Here is a 19,027-nt window from a genome sequence, read left to right on the forward strand (position 1 = left end):
AGGAAACTTTTTTACAATATTATATACAGAACATACAAAATATTAACTGGTTGGACAATAGTTTGTAAACATTTAATTTTATAACAAACCCTTAACTCACTGGTTAAGGGAAATGGCTAACCAAGCCATTATAATATAGGAAAATGCAGTTAACGAGGTCTGTTCTGAACAGAGACCTACTGACAGTACAAGCCAAACAGCATTTTCTTCCATTTTGAGTCATAAACCATTAGATTTCTGCATAGTATTCAAAACCAATATTATTTAGAAGGCATTTTGGGGTAGGTGTATTTTTGTGTTCTTAAATAGACTTTAGGTAATTTGAATTTTATTTAACAAACTGGTGCCAATGTCACAGCTGCAGTTTCATAACCACAACTGAAATAATAACACTCCGACCCCCTAATTAATAGTGTGGGGATCTTATTTCCATTACTGCAACCTTCTCTAAAATTATTCCCTCGTTCCCAGGTGTTTTGTTTAAATTCTCTGTGGAATACAGCGACAAAGAGAACCCTATGTCTTAATGAAAATAGTAAGGTAGTTACAAACTATGAATTAATATTCATCAGTGGGCAAAGCCCTATGGGTAAGTGTCCATCAACTCAGTACCTTTGAGAAATTGCCATTTTTAATAGGAATATGAAGGCCTCTTGTTCTCTTTAGTCAAAGATGACAGTGAAGAGAATGTCACACCTAATGTGTTCCACTAGATTTTCCTCAAAAGGCGTTGTGCTTCTCATGTAAAATAGGTCAGAGATTGCTGTAATGACATGCGTGAAAAGTGTCTTCCTAGTGGACGAACACGCTTGTCAAATTCTTTAAATGGTGGAATGAAAGGCTTATTTTGGCATTGGGTCCTTAGCAGGATTGCCATCTCCTGATCTCTTAGCTTCCAAAATTATATTGTATGAGCACACGCTAACCTCAACACATCTCCATGACAATAGCCCACAGTAAAAGTCTGAGCCTGCTATTTCAATGTGTGAGCCAAACAAGCCTACCTGTGTGTAAGAAGACTGTGCCATTTCAAAATGGTGCCCGGTGCCACGTGGAGGTGACAGAGGTGATGTGACGGGCGGGACTTACCCCTCTCTCTTCAGCGAGGGCCCCATGTACTGGCCGTTGGTGGAAGCGTGGTGGTTGAGGAGCTGGTTTTTTTGGGTGATGGGTGAGGACAGGTCCAGGCTGCCATGGCTGTTGGTGCTGTTCTCCTCCTTGACGGGCGCGTTCGTCACCTCCTTCCACAGCTGCTGAAGTTCCGCTGGAATCATGCCTGAAACAAACAAATTGGATAATTAAATCAATTAACAGCTAATCCTGCTCTCCTCGTAACGTAATTAAATCAACGAGTCTGTAAACAAAGCCAAGTATTAATTAGAACATTTTCTACTAAGAGGTAATGTGGCGAGAACACTTGCTTTTTTTCCCTCCCCCCACTGTGATCTGAAGCTTGTTTGTATACACAAATCCCTGGCATTCACATACATTTCATGCCCATGGTAAATAATTAACATGCAGACAAGGCATGAAATCTGAATAAATCACTATTATTCCTTTAACAAGAAAAAAGGGAGCAGGGAAAAAAAGAAAGTTTACAATAGCGCCGCAGCAAAAACATCACAAAAAACAGGACCCTCGGGGAACTCTCTGAAAAGCACATTAATGTGCAAAATACTTAAAGCTGTGCACCGCCTCCAATTGACACAGAAGACCTAAACCTCATTTAACAAGTCAAGCACATTGCTGCTCACACATCCCTTTGAAAAAAAAAAATTTGCCTTGAAAAGAGAAGCATCTCTTCAGTTCTTGCACAGGCACGGTACATATTCTCTGTGTGTCTGACAGACAGTGATACCAACACCCTAGGCTAGATTGTGGATCAGGAAGGATAATGCAGTGTTTGTACACTGCCAGTTTCCATGTCTGAGAGAACTGAGCCATTGTTTGCACATGATATATGTGCATGTTGCCACATATACTACACAGCCACTGAAAAACTATGAGGGTAAAACACTACCATATAAAACATGTAAAAAATAAGATTATCAAAATTAAAATATACCACATTAGTTTATACTGGTATTCATAAATAGACTAAATATATGGAATTAGAAAAAAAAATAGAATAATCCTTCAAATGTAGTACATTTTTAAAGAATGGAAATTCTCAAAAATGTAAAAAAGTACATTTTCAGTAAATTATATATATATATATATATATATATATATATATGCACACACACACACACATACATATATGCATGTACACGAAGGTGTGTGTGTGTGTGTACGTGTACTCTGAATTAAACCAGAGACAGAGCAGTGTGTGCAAGACCACTCATTTAACATTACAATTAATTAAATCCATTTTCAAAATGAGCAGTGGCAAATGAAAGATGATTTGCACATGCTTATCTCAGAGGGTTTATATTCTCCGGATTTTTCTTTTTAATCGCTCTCTATAGATACCAGAAGTGGTCCTTTCAAGCACAAGATCCTCATACATTGTGCAAAATGCTTAGTCTTAATTTATTCCTGTTGTGGCAAATAACTGTGAGGTGAAGATCTCAATACGATCAGCAAAAATATTTTTAATTTGATAAGCTACTAAAGATTTTAATTATGCTCGTAATAGAGAACATTGGTCTAATGAGGCGGAGGACTCAAGAGAGTCGGAGTGGCTAAGAAGTGTGAAATGAGTCTGATAGGATTGCTGTAAATTCACACTGGATCGTTTGCATATCAAAGAGAAGGAAATTATTGCAGGACAAATCAATAACCTTTCCACGTTCCAAGGAGCATCTTCCCTTATTTCAATATAAAACACGCTCTCCCCGCTCTCCCTTTGTGTTTTACCCCGCGTTCCGTATGCGGCATAATTAACGGGTAGCCTTTTTAAGCAGATGCAGGGGCGCAGACGTTCCTGGGAGGCACGCGCACGCGCTCGTCCGGCCGTCGTCTTCGCCGAACGCCGACGGTTATGAACGCGGTACGGTTTTTGGTCCTCGGACAGGACGGTCTCTGTGGTCGTTTGTCCGGATTGGAGAAGGTCACTGTTGGACTGAGCGTCCTGTGCTACAGTGTTAGAACAATCATTTTCCCTACTTGGTGCCCACTGACAGTGCGCGATGTATTTTTAGACAGTGTGCTTGACAGGGCGGCCGACTCTCCCTCAATTACCCAGCAGTCCCTGTGACCCCGACACCACTATTTACTCAGACGAAACCGCTGGATGGACCCATCTGATGAGGGGGGTAACAGAGTGGGACAAAGTCGTTTCACTCTCTACGTGCTCGCACTCTCGCTCTCTCTCTCCCTCTCTCTCTGTATTTCTTTCTCTACCTTTCCTCGGTTTCTTTTTCCCACTCACGTCTTTTCCAAAATGGCACCTGTCATCTCTAACAGTTAACAGTCGCCTCGTTAAGAGGTTTGAAAATGGACATATTTACATGTTACTGCAATCAGAAAAATGTAATCAAACTGTTCCGTGATTTAAAGTGCAAAACACTTTTGAATTTGATTGAGAGAAAGCACAAAGAACCGTTTAATTATTCTAATTGATAGACAGCAAAGCGAGACAAATGTCATTCTGTTTTTTTTTTTTTTTTTTTTTTTTTTTTTTTTTTTTACCCTGCCCTGGTCAGTCTATTCTTTAAATATGGTATTGGTTTATCTTTCCCTTTTCCATTTTTCAGAACAACTCTTCCACTCATTAAAGGTTGGAGATACAGACGCGGCTTTAAAAAATGTATGTTGTTGGGGACACTTGATTGATCACCGGCTGCACAACTCAATTTTACCACCGCAGGTAGCGGCTGGCGCAAAGACAGGCCAGGTTCTTCAACCTTTTCCTGTCCTTGTGCCTTCGTACCCAGGTGACCATGTTCAAGCAAGCAGAAAGTTGATTTAAGGTTCATAATGACATCAGTTGTGGGCCATCATCCTTGGAATAAAAAATAGCCCCGTGCTCCCACCTCTTTAAACTCTCCGGTTACTTTTCACAGAAGCCCAGTTCCGCGGGGGCCCGTGACACCGCTATTAGTTTATTGTTCCATCAGACAGAGACCTTAGGAGCACCTCTGTTTATGTTCCTGTAATCACTGCCCTACTGATATGCACCCCTTAGGCCTAAAATATGTTCCTTCCTAATGCTGCTGGAACTATTACCCGTACCACGCTGCTGGCCAAATCAATCACTGACAGCGGCGGCGTATTACCCAGCGGCGTCCCTGATGTGCAGCTGTACGGATAACACTTCATGCATGGCCACATTCTTTGCTTTCATATTACTAACAAATTTGTCTTGTCACTGTCCCATTGCCCTCTCCTGGACAACTTAACTGATGTTCTCCAGCGATGAGCGCTCACTATATAAAACTCTGGCCTGGGAGGCCACGGAGCGAATGACGACAAGGTGGCCAATCACCTCGCACACAGAGAGGGGAACAGCTGCCTACACCTGGCAGTTGCACCTTGGAGACCTGAGTGAAAGCTCTAGTCTCGCTCGCACCGTGCAATTCGGGAGGGGGGGGGGTGGGGGTGGGGGGGATGGTGCTTCAGAACATTTTAAAAGCACGCATTCTTTTCTTTTTTTTGTGCGAGATGAAATTTATATTTACAGCAATAATAGTTTGTCAACACACTGTTGTAATTTATAATAGATGCTGTCTATGACCGTTTCAAAAACTCAGATTTACGTTGGAAGAATTTACAGCAAAAGGAACAACATTTGTGTGCTTTTTCTCCAAATATATAACAGCTAGAAATTCACACTCTTAAAGGAATTTCTGTAAAAAAATAAATATATATAAATATATTTATTATATATATACACACACACACACACACACCATTCTTGTTGCACTGCCCCTGACTACTTGCTGAATTTTCTAGATTATATCGCGGCTCTGTAGGTCCCGGTTGCTGATGCATGAAAGGGTTTAGTGATGTGGAAAACAGAAAGGTCATCAATAACTTCAAACAGTCAAGCAGAAAATCTGTAGAATACGCAAAGAAACTCGGCCTGATGATAAGTGTTTTAACAGCTGTCTTCCACGGTTAAAGCTCCCGATAGCTTCTAGCGGTAGGCTTTCCACCGCAGGCAACAATCGCCACTGTTCACCCATTCAAAACCAGGCTGGGCCCACACCGCATTAGTCCACTGATAAATAACACAATAGCTTGCATTTAAATGGCAATTGGATAATCAATGACATAGACGTACAGCGAACAGCCTTCAAGTCCGAGGCGACTGCAACTGATCTGCCGTTTGAATATAGCGGAATATTTTCAACTAAAGTGGGATGCATTGCTGGGTGCCACAAATAACTAAAATGCGCAATACTTTGTGAGAACTATTTCGTTTTGCCAGAATCGATTTCTTTATTTATTCCTATGTATTCATTAAAAAAAAATAAAGCCAGCAAGTGTAAGTGTAAGTGTTTTCATGGCAGGACATTTCATAAGGAGTATGGTATCTTCAATACTCCTAAAATAACCGAACTGCAATCAGGTTAAAATACAACCTTATAAATGCTACAGTTGAAAGGGGCATGTTTTAAAGATATATCCAACACAGGGTTACTGTGTTTGAAGACCTGCGCCTCAGCTGTGCTGCCAAAGTTGCGTGTCAGGCCTGTGACTCTGGGAATCATCCTGATTCTGGGAGTGCAGGAGGATCTATAATTCAAAGCACAGTGCAAACAATAACATGACTGTACAAACCCTGTTTTTGTTTGCCTGTTACCTAAGTGTCCCTCCTCCCTTTTTCTCGTCTTATCTTGTTATTTTGAACTGTTTGCTTTAACTACAGAATTAATAGTCTGTGTCAGTGTTCCAAAAGCGTATGAAGGAGTCCTTTGTCATTGGCCTCCTCCCTGAAGAAATATTAAAAACAAATAAAGAAATAAACTTCCTGGCTAAACAACAAGGACTGACTCACGCTCCATCCTCACACCATGTTTCACAATGATGTTTAGCAACCCGGGAAAAGTCTAGAAGGTGCGTTTCGTCAAACGTGTCAGCGACGGGCTCTCAAGGCAAAGGAAGAGACAGAGAGAGGCGTTGGCCACACACATTCCCCACACCCACCCCCACTCTCAGTTCCACCCTGTGCTGATCAGGGGAGGAGGGGACAAAAAGTGGGGGGTGGGGGCAGTTTAAATGAGCGTGGAGGAAAAAACAGAGATGGCAGGACAAAGGGGGGAGAGGGAAGTCCTCTAAGGGAGACGGTGCATGCGCAGCACTCACCCTGAGTGAGAGAGTGCAGAGGCAGGGCACTCTGGCCAGGCTGGATGGACAGCAGACCCTGTCTCTGCAGGTTGAGCAGGTGCTGCTGCTGAAGCTGCTGGACCTGAAGGAGCTGCTGCTGGAAGACCAACTGCTGAGAGACCTGAGGCTGTGAGAGGGGGGGGGGAGAGAGAGAGAGAGACGGCAAGGCTGAGGATCTCTCTAAAACACGTGCACACATGGACAGAGTTTTGCAAGTGTACACATGCAATGATCAGACTTGTATCAGACATGTATACAGGCATGCACAGAGAGAATACAAAGTATAAGCATAAATGTGTTCACTCTCTGTCTCTCTCTCTCTCTCTCTCACACACACACACACACACACACACGCATATAGCTTTCAATCTACCAGTCTGTAGAGGCACAGCACCGAGGTCCACTGTGTAAAACTGTCTGCATACGCTCAGACTGAACACTCCTTAATATCTTAATAAATGAGGAGTCATGAGGCAAATGACAAACAATGAAACAACATAGTAAATCATTCATAGTCAAGGCCACAGGATTTTAATTACACCCATTCATAATTCAGCAAACAACGTGTGACTGAATCAAAGTGTTTAATATCCACTCCATTCTCACACAGCTTCTAGACCCAACGCAGGGAATGTGGCCTATCGTCCGCAACGCAATGCTGGGCAGTATTTATGCGCAGGTAGATCACACTTGTGTTACCTATTCCTGAAAGCGCACAGGGAGTGGAGTTTTAAGAGTGAAAAAGTAAAGGATTGTGTCCAAAAGCTGACAGAAGTGCTAATGCAGTCACTCCCTCCATGCTCTGTGAGACAGATAACACGGAACGTTCAGAGCAATAAATAGGAGGAAATTATGTAATATCTCAAAATCTCCACAGGATCAAAACAATAGAGATGTTATCGAGTTAAGGGAGGAATGGAGAGGATCATTTAACTCTCACATGACCTGATGCACAGTAAGCCATATTGTTTTATTTGAACATCAAAGAACCTGTATTATTTGCATGAACTAAAATGTAAATAATTGAAACGAGTGATATGGAAATAATGAGTCAAAAACGTAGCGAACAAAATAAGTTTAGTGACTAATTTGACTGTTTAAGTTCTCTTTTATAATAAATGCCTTTTTTTATGTATTTATAGATGTTTAAAGGAAAATATGAACCAGGATATCAGACCGTACACACAAAACAAGGCCGTTTGCAGTAAAAATAAAGAATAAAAGGAGGGGAGGGGGGCATTAAAAGCAATCCGAGCTGGCAAGCAGAGCACCGCGCCCTGTTACCAAACACAGGATACACCACTTTGTTTACTTCTCACAATTGAATGCACACAAAAAAGGTCTCGCCGCTACACCGCTGTCAGGTCACCCGCCACTGTTTGAGAAACGCTGAAATACCCAGATAACGCACTCTCTCCTCGGCCCTCCCTAACGCGGCTGTCAAAGGTCCGCGGCGCGTTTCCCCCGCACACGCCCCTGCCAGATCTCCGCACACCGCTAAAAATAAAGCGGCCGCGGCGCTAGCCTGGCCAGGAGGGCTGTTCCTTTATTTCGTTTGTGCGCTATGGCGACGGCACGCAAATAACCGACACGTTACAACTGTCGATTCAGGCATTTATATACCACCGGCATTGTGCAATAAAACGCAAATGATCTGTTTTTAAAAAAAAAATAGATTATGCTGTTTCACCTTCAACCAAAAAAATAGGTTGAAACCTAGGTTTCAGGGTTTTTTTTTTGAGAGAAGCTTAATTAAAAAAAAGAAATGATTAATTTTTGCCTCTGATGCTTAGGAGTAACTGACGTCTTCAAGGGCACACTGCTGAGAAATTCCTGGTCAACAGCACAAAACAAAGATGGTAAATGGGGGAGGGGAGATGGGGGGAAATGGAGGAGGGGGGGGTAGCCCAAAGAACAATGGCTTTTATCAGTGCCCCGGATAAATATGGGGTGGCTTTTAAACTGAAAATTGCAAATGAGTTTAACTTTCCCCTTCATATTTCTCTCTTGTGCTCCTGTCAGCTGACGAGGGGCCCGGAGTTCCCCCAGCACACAGACACATTAGAAACTAGGCCCAACAGACCAAATAAGAGGTTAACAAGAAGTGGCACAAGAGGGAGAGCGAAATGCATTCTCTGACAAATGATAGAGAGTGGCACTGGCAGCCCTTTATTGTCGGGGCTTCAAATATAAAGTTAAAGATCTTTGAAAAACTAAATTTTGATGTCTTTAAAATAAAAGAGGCACAAAGCAACAACAGGGGGTTATTGTCTGTCCGCCACAGGGGAGAAGCTCCGTAATTCTTACTCCGTCTTTTGATGGCTGTTAGAAATCCGATTGGGCGATAAAAATAAAAAAAAAGTGGCAGGAGGAGAGGGACCCTCTCGGGGCCACATCCACTTCCTGTGATCATACATAATGCGCTTCAAAAGTTGTGTTTTTTTAACCCTGTTCAGCTGATCAACCGCACCTCCTCCTGACTCTTTACCCCCCCCCCCCCCCCCCCCCCTCGCCTAGACTTGTCGTGTTTACATCAGATGCGACTTGATGACAGCCCCTATCTGAGGTGAAGGAACGGCGCTGTCATGTTGATTTATGGAAGCATCGCACCACAACTTGTCCAAACTGAGGCTCGCAGTTCATTAATTAGCGAGCCGGGACTTTGAAGTCAATGCTCAGAGAACGTTTTTTTTTTTTTTTTTACATTTGGCTTAATTTATGTGCTTTTTTTTCCCCCTGCGCAGCTCTCAGAGGGGAAAAACTCAAAATTCCCTGATTGTCTTTGAACTTCTTTTGACCGCACAATAATCATCTCTTTGTCCAGAGTGATGCCTGTATCCGCGAGTCATTAACACACATTGAGCCACTTCTGATGAGCCAGTCCTGCTGAACTGCAAAGAGAGAGAGAGAGAGAGAGAGAGAGAGAGAGAGGGAGAGAGAGAGGGAGAGAGAGAGAGAGAGAGAGAGAGAGAGGGAGAGAGAGAGAGAGAGAGAGAGAGAGAGAGAGAGAGGGAGAGAGAGAGCGAGCGCAACAAAGCTGGGAGCGCTACGTGCGCTGATATCTCACAATTACATGCCTTCTCTCCCCGTGCCATTTCCATGTTAATTACAAAGGCAGTCTCTCAGATTTATATGCTAGACATTTCTTCCTTTCTTTATATGCTAGACATTTCTTCCCTCTCTCTCTCTCTGTCTATCTCTCCGTCTCTCTTTTTTTTCCGGAACCATTTGGCATTTTTGGTTTCATAGGGGTAGCTGTTTACTTCAGGAAAAAGCGTAAACATGACTTTCAGTGAACGGGGTGTGTGAAGGCCTCTTACTGTCAGAGAACACAGTTTTTTTTAATTTACAGGATGGTTATTTGCGTACCTCTTTACTCTGTTTCCCCGCATGTTGCTGCTGAAGGAGTTGAAGGTGTAGCTGTTCCTGTTGTTTTTTGTAAAACTCTTGGAGTTGCTGCTGCAGAATCCGGTTGATTTCAAGGGGAAATGACAGGGAGGTCATGTGATTAGCTTCCTCCAATCACATTCACAGAGGAACAAAACCCTATTAAAGACTTTATATAATAATAAGCTTCAATATTAACTGGGTTCTAAATGTGGCTAAACTAAAGGAAAATATAGTTTGAGCATCCTTATTGATAGTCTGTCCTAATGCAAACACACAATTGCCTTTGGAAGTGCAGAGATGGGTCCTGAGGTGATTCTAAGCACATTCTGAGGAGTTCTGAGTGTATTCTGTCAGAGGCTGATTGTGGCCATGGGAGGCACTCTGTTTCCTACCTGCTGTAACATGAGGGCCTGCTGTTGCTGAAGTAGAACCTGGAGCTGCTGAGGGCTCAGGACCTGCTGCTGAAGAATCTGCTGCATCTGCTGTGGAGTTATCACCTGTGGTGTCATCATAGCCACTGAAACTGGGACCTGACAGAGAGAAACAGAGACAGAGAGAGGGAGAACAATATGGTTATCAAGCCTACAACTGTCATCCACTGACTCTATAGAACTTACTGCCACAGAAAGAGAATTTTGATATCAACGGAGATCCTGACAACCACTGACACTGGAATAATAGAGCCTACGAGAAACCTGCTGCAGGGCTCATGCAGTTACACAGGAACGCACTGTGAGGAAAGGCAATGACATCATAGAGTCAGTCGACTGAAGTCACTGCAAGCAGAGACACCCGAAACCTACAATGAGACAGAAGGAAAACTAGCTGAGGACCCCGGTCTGATGCACAGCAGCCACGGCGTGGGATGCTGTCAGAATAACATCGCCTAAACCACTGACAACGGGAGAAACCGTCTGAAGTATCATCACATCCACTGACGCTAGAACCTGAAGCAGCAGTGCCACAAGACCTTCAGACTTGAAATAGCCCTGTAGCGATTGAACAGCTCCAGGACTTTGCCTAGCTCGCCTTTCCAGCAAAGAGCACTCCACTGACAAGGACACAACCCATTATCACCAAGAGTGTCCCAGGGTGAAATGGCATGCGTTTTTGATGCCTTCCCCAGCTCTGAACATCCGAGCTCCCTGCCTTATTTCTGTCATGTGAGTCTAGATTGCAGATAATGTCAACGTTGAGCCCAGAATGTTGTGGTACAGGGTACATTAAATATGTATTAAAGATGAATATTTGTAATTAAAGAACAAGTAAGTTTAAAAAAAAAAAATTAAAAAAAAAGAAAGAAAGAAAATGTACTGGACACATGACCCAAATGCTAAGAGGAGCACAGAAATAATTAGCCGAAGCCCTAACTAACTCAAACAAAAGGTGTGAGTGCATGACTCTTCAAAACAAGCGATTTGTTATGACACTGAGCGAGAGCCGCGGTTGTCTGGCTCCCCTAATTGCTCCGGCAGCACTCTGAATTCCGAGTGCGTCTGGATGCTGCCAGTCTCTGCTATGATGTGCGATACCATTAAAAGCTCCTTTCTATGACATTTTAGTGACAAACAGCTACAGAGATGAACTTGATAACGTTTCACATTTGCAACTGTTAACATGTCGCCGAGCTCGGGCGTCTTGGCAGGGGAACCTGCGCGCCGCGTCTCGGTGGCTGATGTCTTCGTCTGATAGCGGAGCGGACATTAGGATGACAGTCTGTCTTCCCCAAGGTTACCCAAATTGTATCCGAGCTCATACCTAACGACGCCCCTTTGAATTTTTCATGCACTTTTGAATGCAATTTAGCTGTTTAGAATCTATTTAGCAAGTGATGTGTACTTTCTAACGGACTGCGTGCGTGGCACCTCATTCGTTTCGCTGGGATATAACATTAAAGGAAAAGAAAACGGGGGGATTTGGGTGGGGGGGGGGTATATTGAATAACTTGTTCCTCCAGGATGATATAAAGGTAGCAATGTCAGACTCAAGGCTGTGACGTGGACACACTCTGTAAACTTCATTCCTCGCCATTTTCACTGTGTGATTAAAAGCAGTTTCCCCTCCTTTTCCTTGTGGGAAGGCAGTTGTGTTCTATATGGGATTGGGGCACTTAACAATTCCCATTTCCATGGTGAGACGGAGGGAGAATGGAAATGCAATATTAATTCTCCCTGTATTATGTCTTAATATGCAGTCCATCTTGACTTTTTCACATGGCTTGTCCTGTCATTTGCATAGCCGTGGCCCATTCCTAATTTCACAGTCATTATGCACTGATGTCCTTATTTCTCAGCATCACTAATTTTGATGAACTAAAAATGTTTTCTGAAGGTCAACCAGGCAGTCCATCTCAAGGAAGATTTGCGTGCGCTTACGTGGGCTTTGCTTCATTCTCAACATTACTCCTCTGCTGCTAGACTGTCATTCAAGAAATTATTAGATACGTTTTATATGCAATTGGATATTTTAATTCATACCGGATTATCTTAAATGGTTCGCTCAATCGTTATTTAGCCATCTCTGCGCTGATTAAATTACGCACACTGCATCACCCTTTTTATACGTCTCTGATACATAATACTACAAATACAACACAACACTCTGAGAGGGAAGAGGTAAATAATACACACTGTCACAAACATTTTAAAGCCTTATTATCTAACGATTCTATTTTGAATTAGAATAACCTGTCTTTCTTTCAACAGCCTTTCCAGCGCCTACAGTATAGTATATATGCAAAGCATGCCTGCATCTCTCAATCTCATGGGCTTCTCACACACTGTAAGTAACACTAGACATCCTCAGATTGTACAGCTGCAGCAGCAGGCTATTACTGCCCACATTTTATTACCCATTACTACTGAGGTCATTAGCAGCAAGAGGGATTGTACGGTTCTTAACCTATTGATCATTGTAACTACTACCATTTAATCCTGTGTTGAATGACTGAAAATCTGCTAAAGACAGGGGGCTATTGAGGAGAAGGGCGGGAGGGAGCACTTTAACTAAAAAATATTGCTCTGGCTGGTGTGTCATGCTCATTTAAAGAAAACACAGTTCCCTAGTATTCATTTAGAGAAATCCCATTTAGAACATTCTCCTATCTCCTGGTTACAGCCAGGATGACCGTGTTAGACTACAAGCAATGCTAATAGAAAAAAAAGGGAGGGGCAGATGGGGGTGGGGGGTTGGGCAAAAACAAAAAAAATATACAAATAAAACAAAAAATATATACTAATTATTTGAAGATTGGCAAGAGTGGAGTTCACCCAAATTCAGCCCCAATTGAGAAGGAGAAAAGTAAACACGTGGGTACATTCTCCACAGCTATCTGGATGTGAAAAAAAGAGCAGGGCCTGAGCGTGCCAGAAATAGCTGACGTTTATGAATTTCAGCAAGGTGTGGCGCGCTCCAGGTGCCTCTTGTACATAAACATTCAAAACCTGGAACATTCCCACACAGCTGTGATGTGACTGTAGGCAATATACCAGCACAGGCCTGCTATCCTGGGACCAAACCCACACACACACACACACACACACACACACATACACACATACATATACGTACACACACACACACACACACACATGTGCACACACACGTGCACACTTACACGCACGCACGCACGCACACATGCGCACGCACACACCCACTCGCACGTACACACACACACACACACACACACACGGTATCTTTATACACATACACAGATATATTGTACATGTATACACAAACACACATAAACAGAAAGACTGCCTTACATATCAGCAAGGACAAAAAATAAGCACCCAAAATACAACATGGAAAAAAAAAAAACATGTAATATGGTTAATAATGAAACCATTCAACTGAGTTATTATCATTTAAATCATTAAGTACACTCTGAGTAAAATTGTCTGTCTTCTGCCAAATGATACAAATACACCATGTGTATTTCTACACGTAAAAATACATACGGGCAATAGCATTTACTGAAAAGAGAAAACAAAAATCTATGATTTGTTTTAAATGGTAAATTAAAAGGTAAATTAATTAAATTAATGTCAAACATATATAAAATTATCATGTGAATAATATTTGTATTTTATTGTGTGAGAACTGAAAGTGTTTCTATTCACCCATTCTTTTTTTCCTGCCACTTTCATTATCTGAGGAGCCATTTAGTTGTGTGACATGTCTGATACAGACGTGAAACGCAGTGTTTCTCAGAAGCTCACCATCAACACCACCTCTGACTTCATTCAGTGAAACCTCAAAGACGCTGCACACCGGACAGGATCCAGCACAGCACTACATTTCATATGATGTTAGCTGTTTGTTTTAGTCATTTTTCTTGCAATGGACATTTCTGTTCTGAGATGGGCATTATTATAAAAGGCAGTGGAAAGGTTTTTTTTTAATTTTTTTTAAGTAGCATAAATGACAATACCTACTATGCAATTATAATACACTGTTCTTACTTCACATGGTTTTACTAGGTAAATGTGAGAGATACGCAAAGTATTCTCACGCTTTGCTACTTTAATTTACAAATATATTATGCAAATAAAATCATTTTGCATTTAAAGGGTACAAATAAATCTTTTTTTTAAAATCATTTGCTTTACATCTAAATAAACTCGCCCCCCTCGTTTGGCTGCAATTTTTGTATATTTTTTAAACATGGCTCATTTTAAAGTACAGCTAATTCCAGTTCCAGAGAAATCATCAAAAATGACAAAATCAGATGCATGATTTTTGCTTTAAGTACATATCTTAATGCATTCTTTTATATACAGAGACACTCTCTATGAACGCATCATGTAACATCTGGTTAAGGCAGGCTTTAGAAGGGAAGAAGCCAACTTCTCTCTTGTGTTACGACTAAGTCCAGCAATGGAAATGATATTCTAATGAGCATGCATCAGCCGCACTTCTGACGATCTTGAAATTCACTGATTTTGACTTAATGAAGACTCCTTCTAGCCAACGCGCTTTCAGAAAGCCAAAGGTCGAAACACACTGAAAGAATGTGGGTGAACAGGCCCAACGCTAGGCTAGCCTCCCTCCTGGTAGCAGGGCAATTAAGAGTAATTGTGAGGAAAAAATGCCGACTTCAATGAGACGATCTCAGAAATTAAGCTGGCCATGTAGGAACAGGTTGGATGAAGGGGGGGGGGGGTGGGGGGGGGAATCAAATTTTAATGTCTGCTCCCGAGTGTCATCTTGTTTTGTCAAGACATCAAATAGAATTGAAAAGTACAAAATAACAAACCCTTGAGAAATCAGAGGGGCCAACCTTTTTGATGCTATTGGTTTACCTTTTCTGGCTATTGGAATAGCAATGGCACTCCATCTGAGATGGCGTGTGATAGGGCATGAAACGTCGTTGAAATGAGAATTTCACGGCATGCGCTGTGTTCAAGCTATGCGTGAACATAATTAGTCTTCAACAAGATCACATTTCTTATCCGGGTGTTTTATTGAAATGCTTCATGTTGAGAGCGGTTTTTTTTTTCTTTCTTTTTTCCCCAGCATATTCTCATCAAAAAAAAAAAGAAATAAAAAAAGCCACACAGATATAGCCCCTGACACTGCAGACTACATTCAATGCTTATACTATACACAATTTATGTATTATGGACAATAATAATAATAATAGTAATAATAATAATCATAATAATAATAATAATAATAATAATAGATGCTATCGCTATTTCCAACATGGGTATTAATAAGGGCATTGTTTGAGAAAAACACAGAACACAAGCACCAGGGAAGCAGTAGGCACAAGGTAAAAAAGACAGAAAGAGATTAAACTATCCCTGCCTTGCTAAGCCTCCTGTAATTCCCTTCCATCTTTCAAATTCCAGCTGCTTTAAAAACGTTTACAGTTCAGATAAACAGGATAATCAAAGTCACATTTTCCCCTATTTACTATATATATATTCAGAGGGGGACAAGGCCGATACGCAGCAACTGTAAAAACAAAACTCGAGATTGCATTTTAATTAACTTTTAAACCACAAACAAACACGTTTTCAGCAAAGCTGGGTCCGTTTTCTACAAAATAAACAAACTACTAGGCAAAGTGAGCGAGTCTTCCACCTAACAATAACAGCTGAGCTCTGTAGTGTCGGCCCTTTCCCACAGTCGGGCGTCCCTGGCTGCAGGTGCCCACTGCTGTGCGGGGTCCCCGCCCCCTCCTTCGCCCCTTACTGAACACCCCGACACTTAACTCACTTCGGATCAGACAGCTATCACAGCTTCAACACTGCATCACCAACACTGCATATGTGCACCACACCTTTATGTAACATCACTTAACACAGTGTCTTTAAAAACTATAATTGTTTACATTTATTTATTTTCAAGGATACTAACCCCCCCCCCCCCCCCAAAAAAAAAAACCAAACAAACAAAAACAAACAAACAAAAAAAAAGACCATATAAAATGACCATATATAACCATATATAACCATATTCACCTCAAACGGCCAGTGTTATTTTAATCTGTCTTCCAAAACTGTATCTACGAACACACGTGGCATCTGAAGCCGAGGGGGAACGTGACTAGTGCTGCTCCAGACACACACCGATCCTCAAGACAGTTGACTCACTTGTGGACCTTTCACACCACGCCCCTTTATGCAGATTGACTACTTACCATACAGGTTTTGAGATATGGTACAAAAATGAGTAATGACAACGCAGGCTCCGCCATTCGCCCTCTCCAAAAACTCCTGCACCTCAAGAACATTACACCCCCTCTTCCCGTGGGCCCAAACACCAATGATTTATGGTTACGCAACACTGCGTGCCTTCAGATGCATTATTTGAGTCAGTTGAGATTTAATTAAGATCACAGCCTCTAAAATCCCCTTCAAATGAAAATTTAACCAAAGACAATGCCCAACACATCCTCATGCAGATTGTTTCCATTCTATGCACACTAACAACACAAAAGTAATCCTTGTTTCCATGACGGCAGACAGGAGCCCACAAATTGTGTTGCTTTTCTTCTGGCTTGTGTTGTTGTCTTTTGTGTGTCTGAAAAGCATGCGCTCAATTAATGAAAAAAATGTCAGCAGCTGTCTTGTGGGTGCGAATGGGCCCGAAATATGTCTGGAACGAAACTGCATGCCCCTGTGCAAACATCTGAATATGAAATGCAGAAGTGCAGAAAATTCAGTCGGTCCAGATAGTTTCTATTTGCCCCAAAACACAATTTGCTGCGGAGAATAGTTTCAATTTTATGCGGTTTCAGATTCTGAAAATAATTTTTAGGAGTGTCAAAAGTTAGCATTACAAAATAAAATCACATTCAGCATCTGTTTAATGTTTACCCTGAATGTGGGTTTACATATTCCAAAAGGAAAAAAAAAGCTTCCACATAAAACAATTATTTTTGGGGACATTACCAAGTTGGAGTACTGTACAGACCAAAAAAAAAAAAGACATTTATGAATTACAGAAATTCACAGAAACAGAACACGACCAAATGCAACAGGAATACGAGGTCTCTGCTCAAAACACATTTTTAGGCTACAAAGGAAGAGAGACAGCAAAAGAAAACAGCTGGGACATCTCTGTATCACCGCTGAAGTATTCCCCGTCTCCACACTACAAAGCAGGGACAGACTTGTAAAAGATACCCCGAGCACAAACTCTCTGCCCAGATGCACCACTCTCCGGGTTTGGAGTAATATCTGGTTGCCTATGTCATGGTTTAGAAATGACAGGTGCTGGCAGCCCCTCGCCTTGACAGGCCACTGCACAAATAACGGCCTTGCCTGAAAGGGCTAATGCACTACTAATGAACAATAAATCAACTTTGATTACAAACTGTCAACCCAATCAGGTCTCACTCCAGCTCTCACAAACTGCAGACCCTCGCAGCTGCCCGGCACTGCGGTGTGCACACACAGTGTTCAGCTTTAACTTTTCCCTCATGTTCCAGTAATTACCTTTTGCGCCTCTTCCTGCAGAATCCCCTAACGCAGTGCTCGGAGCGCACACGCAGAAACGATACGTGTCATTGAAATTCCAGCCCAAAGCTGGAACAACAATGCGGACTAAAAAAAAAAATCGTCAATTAAGAGTACTAATGAAACTAAACCAAGGGGGGAAGAAATTTAAAAAAACTGACCCCAAACATTAGAATGGTGGAGATTAAGACATGTATTATTGTGTTACTTGATTAAAGCAATTTAAGTTGGAAGGCTCCTGTGGCTTTGGCATCATTAAAACTTAAAACCACCGCAAAGTAGTCGAAAAGCTGCCTTTCGTCTAATACCTAGGGTTTTTTTTAAAGGGTTAAACTGACCTGGCAAAGAGGGGAAGTTGATTCAGAGTGCTCCAACTGTACCACCCATTTCCTGAGAGCTCTACCCTCCTCAAAACTGGATTCAGGAAGATTCTGCTGCTGACATTTGGGGTGACTGCGCTTAGATTAAACGGTAACGCGTCGACGGTGTCAAATACAGAGCTCTGCTACCCGCTCTCTTAATTTTACATGACAGAGTGACAGGAGAATAAACCCCCTCCACTTCTCAGCCCCTCGAACCCCACGCTGCCTTTGGTTTAAGCCTCACGCCGTTCTTACAACAAAAAGGCGCACACAACTGAACACTTGCACCCTCTGCGTTTAGGTAAACCGCTCTCATGTCACATTAAACAATACATGCAAAAGCAACAACATGCAGCTAATGTTAAATGACAAACTGAACCCCAGCATGTAGACAGATAATAAATTAAACATGTGCACATACTAAGAAATATTCTGAACTTTTAATTTAACAAAGAACCAAATCAAACAAACTGCTGCCTTTACTAGTGTACTCAAAAATGCAAATAATACGAAGCAATGTAAACACAACAGCAATTAAAAGAAATATGACACAAACAAGCAACAAACAACCTGATACTACTGACAAAACCAAACCCATAAAAAGCAAATAAAAAATAAAAATAAAAACTTTGTGCAGCCATAGCAGCTGGGACACAAATTAGCATCAAAACAGAACACAAGGGTTTTGGTCATCCTAAACACCAAAAATGCATACATACACACACACACACACACACAGGCACACACACACACACACACGCACATGCGCGAGCACACACACACACACACACACGCACACACCTCATGACACTTATCTTAGTTTCAGCCACAGGTCAGAGAACACAGGCTAGAGCAGACCCCACTGCCTTTTCCGAACACTCGCATGCCATCTGAGCTCCTTAAGCAAACTTGCCTGATAAAATTAACCGCTCGCAATGATAAAATGCCACAGAGAGGAAATATAAAGCCTCTTTCTCTTTTTCCCTGGACAAATTAAATTGTCAAGTTTTACACAAGAAAGCTAGCGAAATT

The 19,027-nt window shown here is 41.9% G+C and overlaps 1 protein-coding gene across 8 annotated transcripts in view; it reads right to left on the reverse strand.

Moving 5' to 3' along the window:
* Positions 1 to 19,027, reverse strand: part of foxp1b (forkhead box P1b) — a 175,958-nt gene that overhangs the window by 29,204 nt on the left and 127,727 nt on the right. For 6 of the 8 annotated variants that reach the window (XM_035389416.1, XM_035389418.1, XM_035389417.1 and 3 more), the window contains 4 exons: positions 10,056 to 10,193; positions 9,643 to 9,732; positions 6,253 to 6,400; positions 1,090 to 1,276 (listed from right to left, as the gene is read on the reverse strand). In XM_035389416.1, coding sequence (XP_035245307.1) covers positions 1,090 to 1,276; positions 6,253 to 6,400; positions 9,643 to 9,732; positions 10,056 to 10,193 — 563 coding nt within the window. The remainder of the gene's footprint in view (positions 1 to 1,089; positions 1,277 to 6,252; positions 6,401 to 9,642; positions 9,733 to 10,055; positions 10,194 to 19,027) is intronic. The other 2 variants (XM_035389422.1, XM_035389424.1) reach the window with 1 other exon arrangement.

This window comes from Anguilla anguilla, chromosome 13, assembly GCF_013347855.1.
Source record: "Anguilla anguilla isolate fAngAng1 chromosome 13, fAngAng1.pri, whole genome shotgun sequence".
In the NCBI taxonomy this organism is placed as follows: domain Eukaryota; kingdom Metazoa; phylum Chordata; class Actinopteri; order Anguilliformes; family Anguillidae; genus Anguilla; species Anguilla anguilla.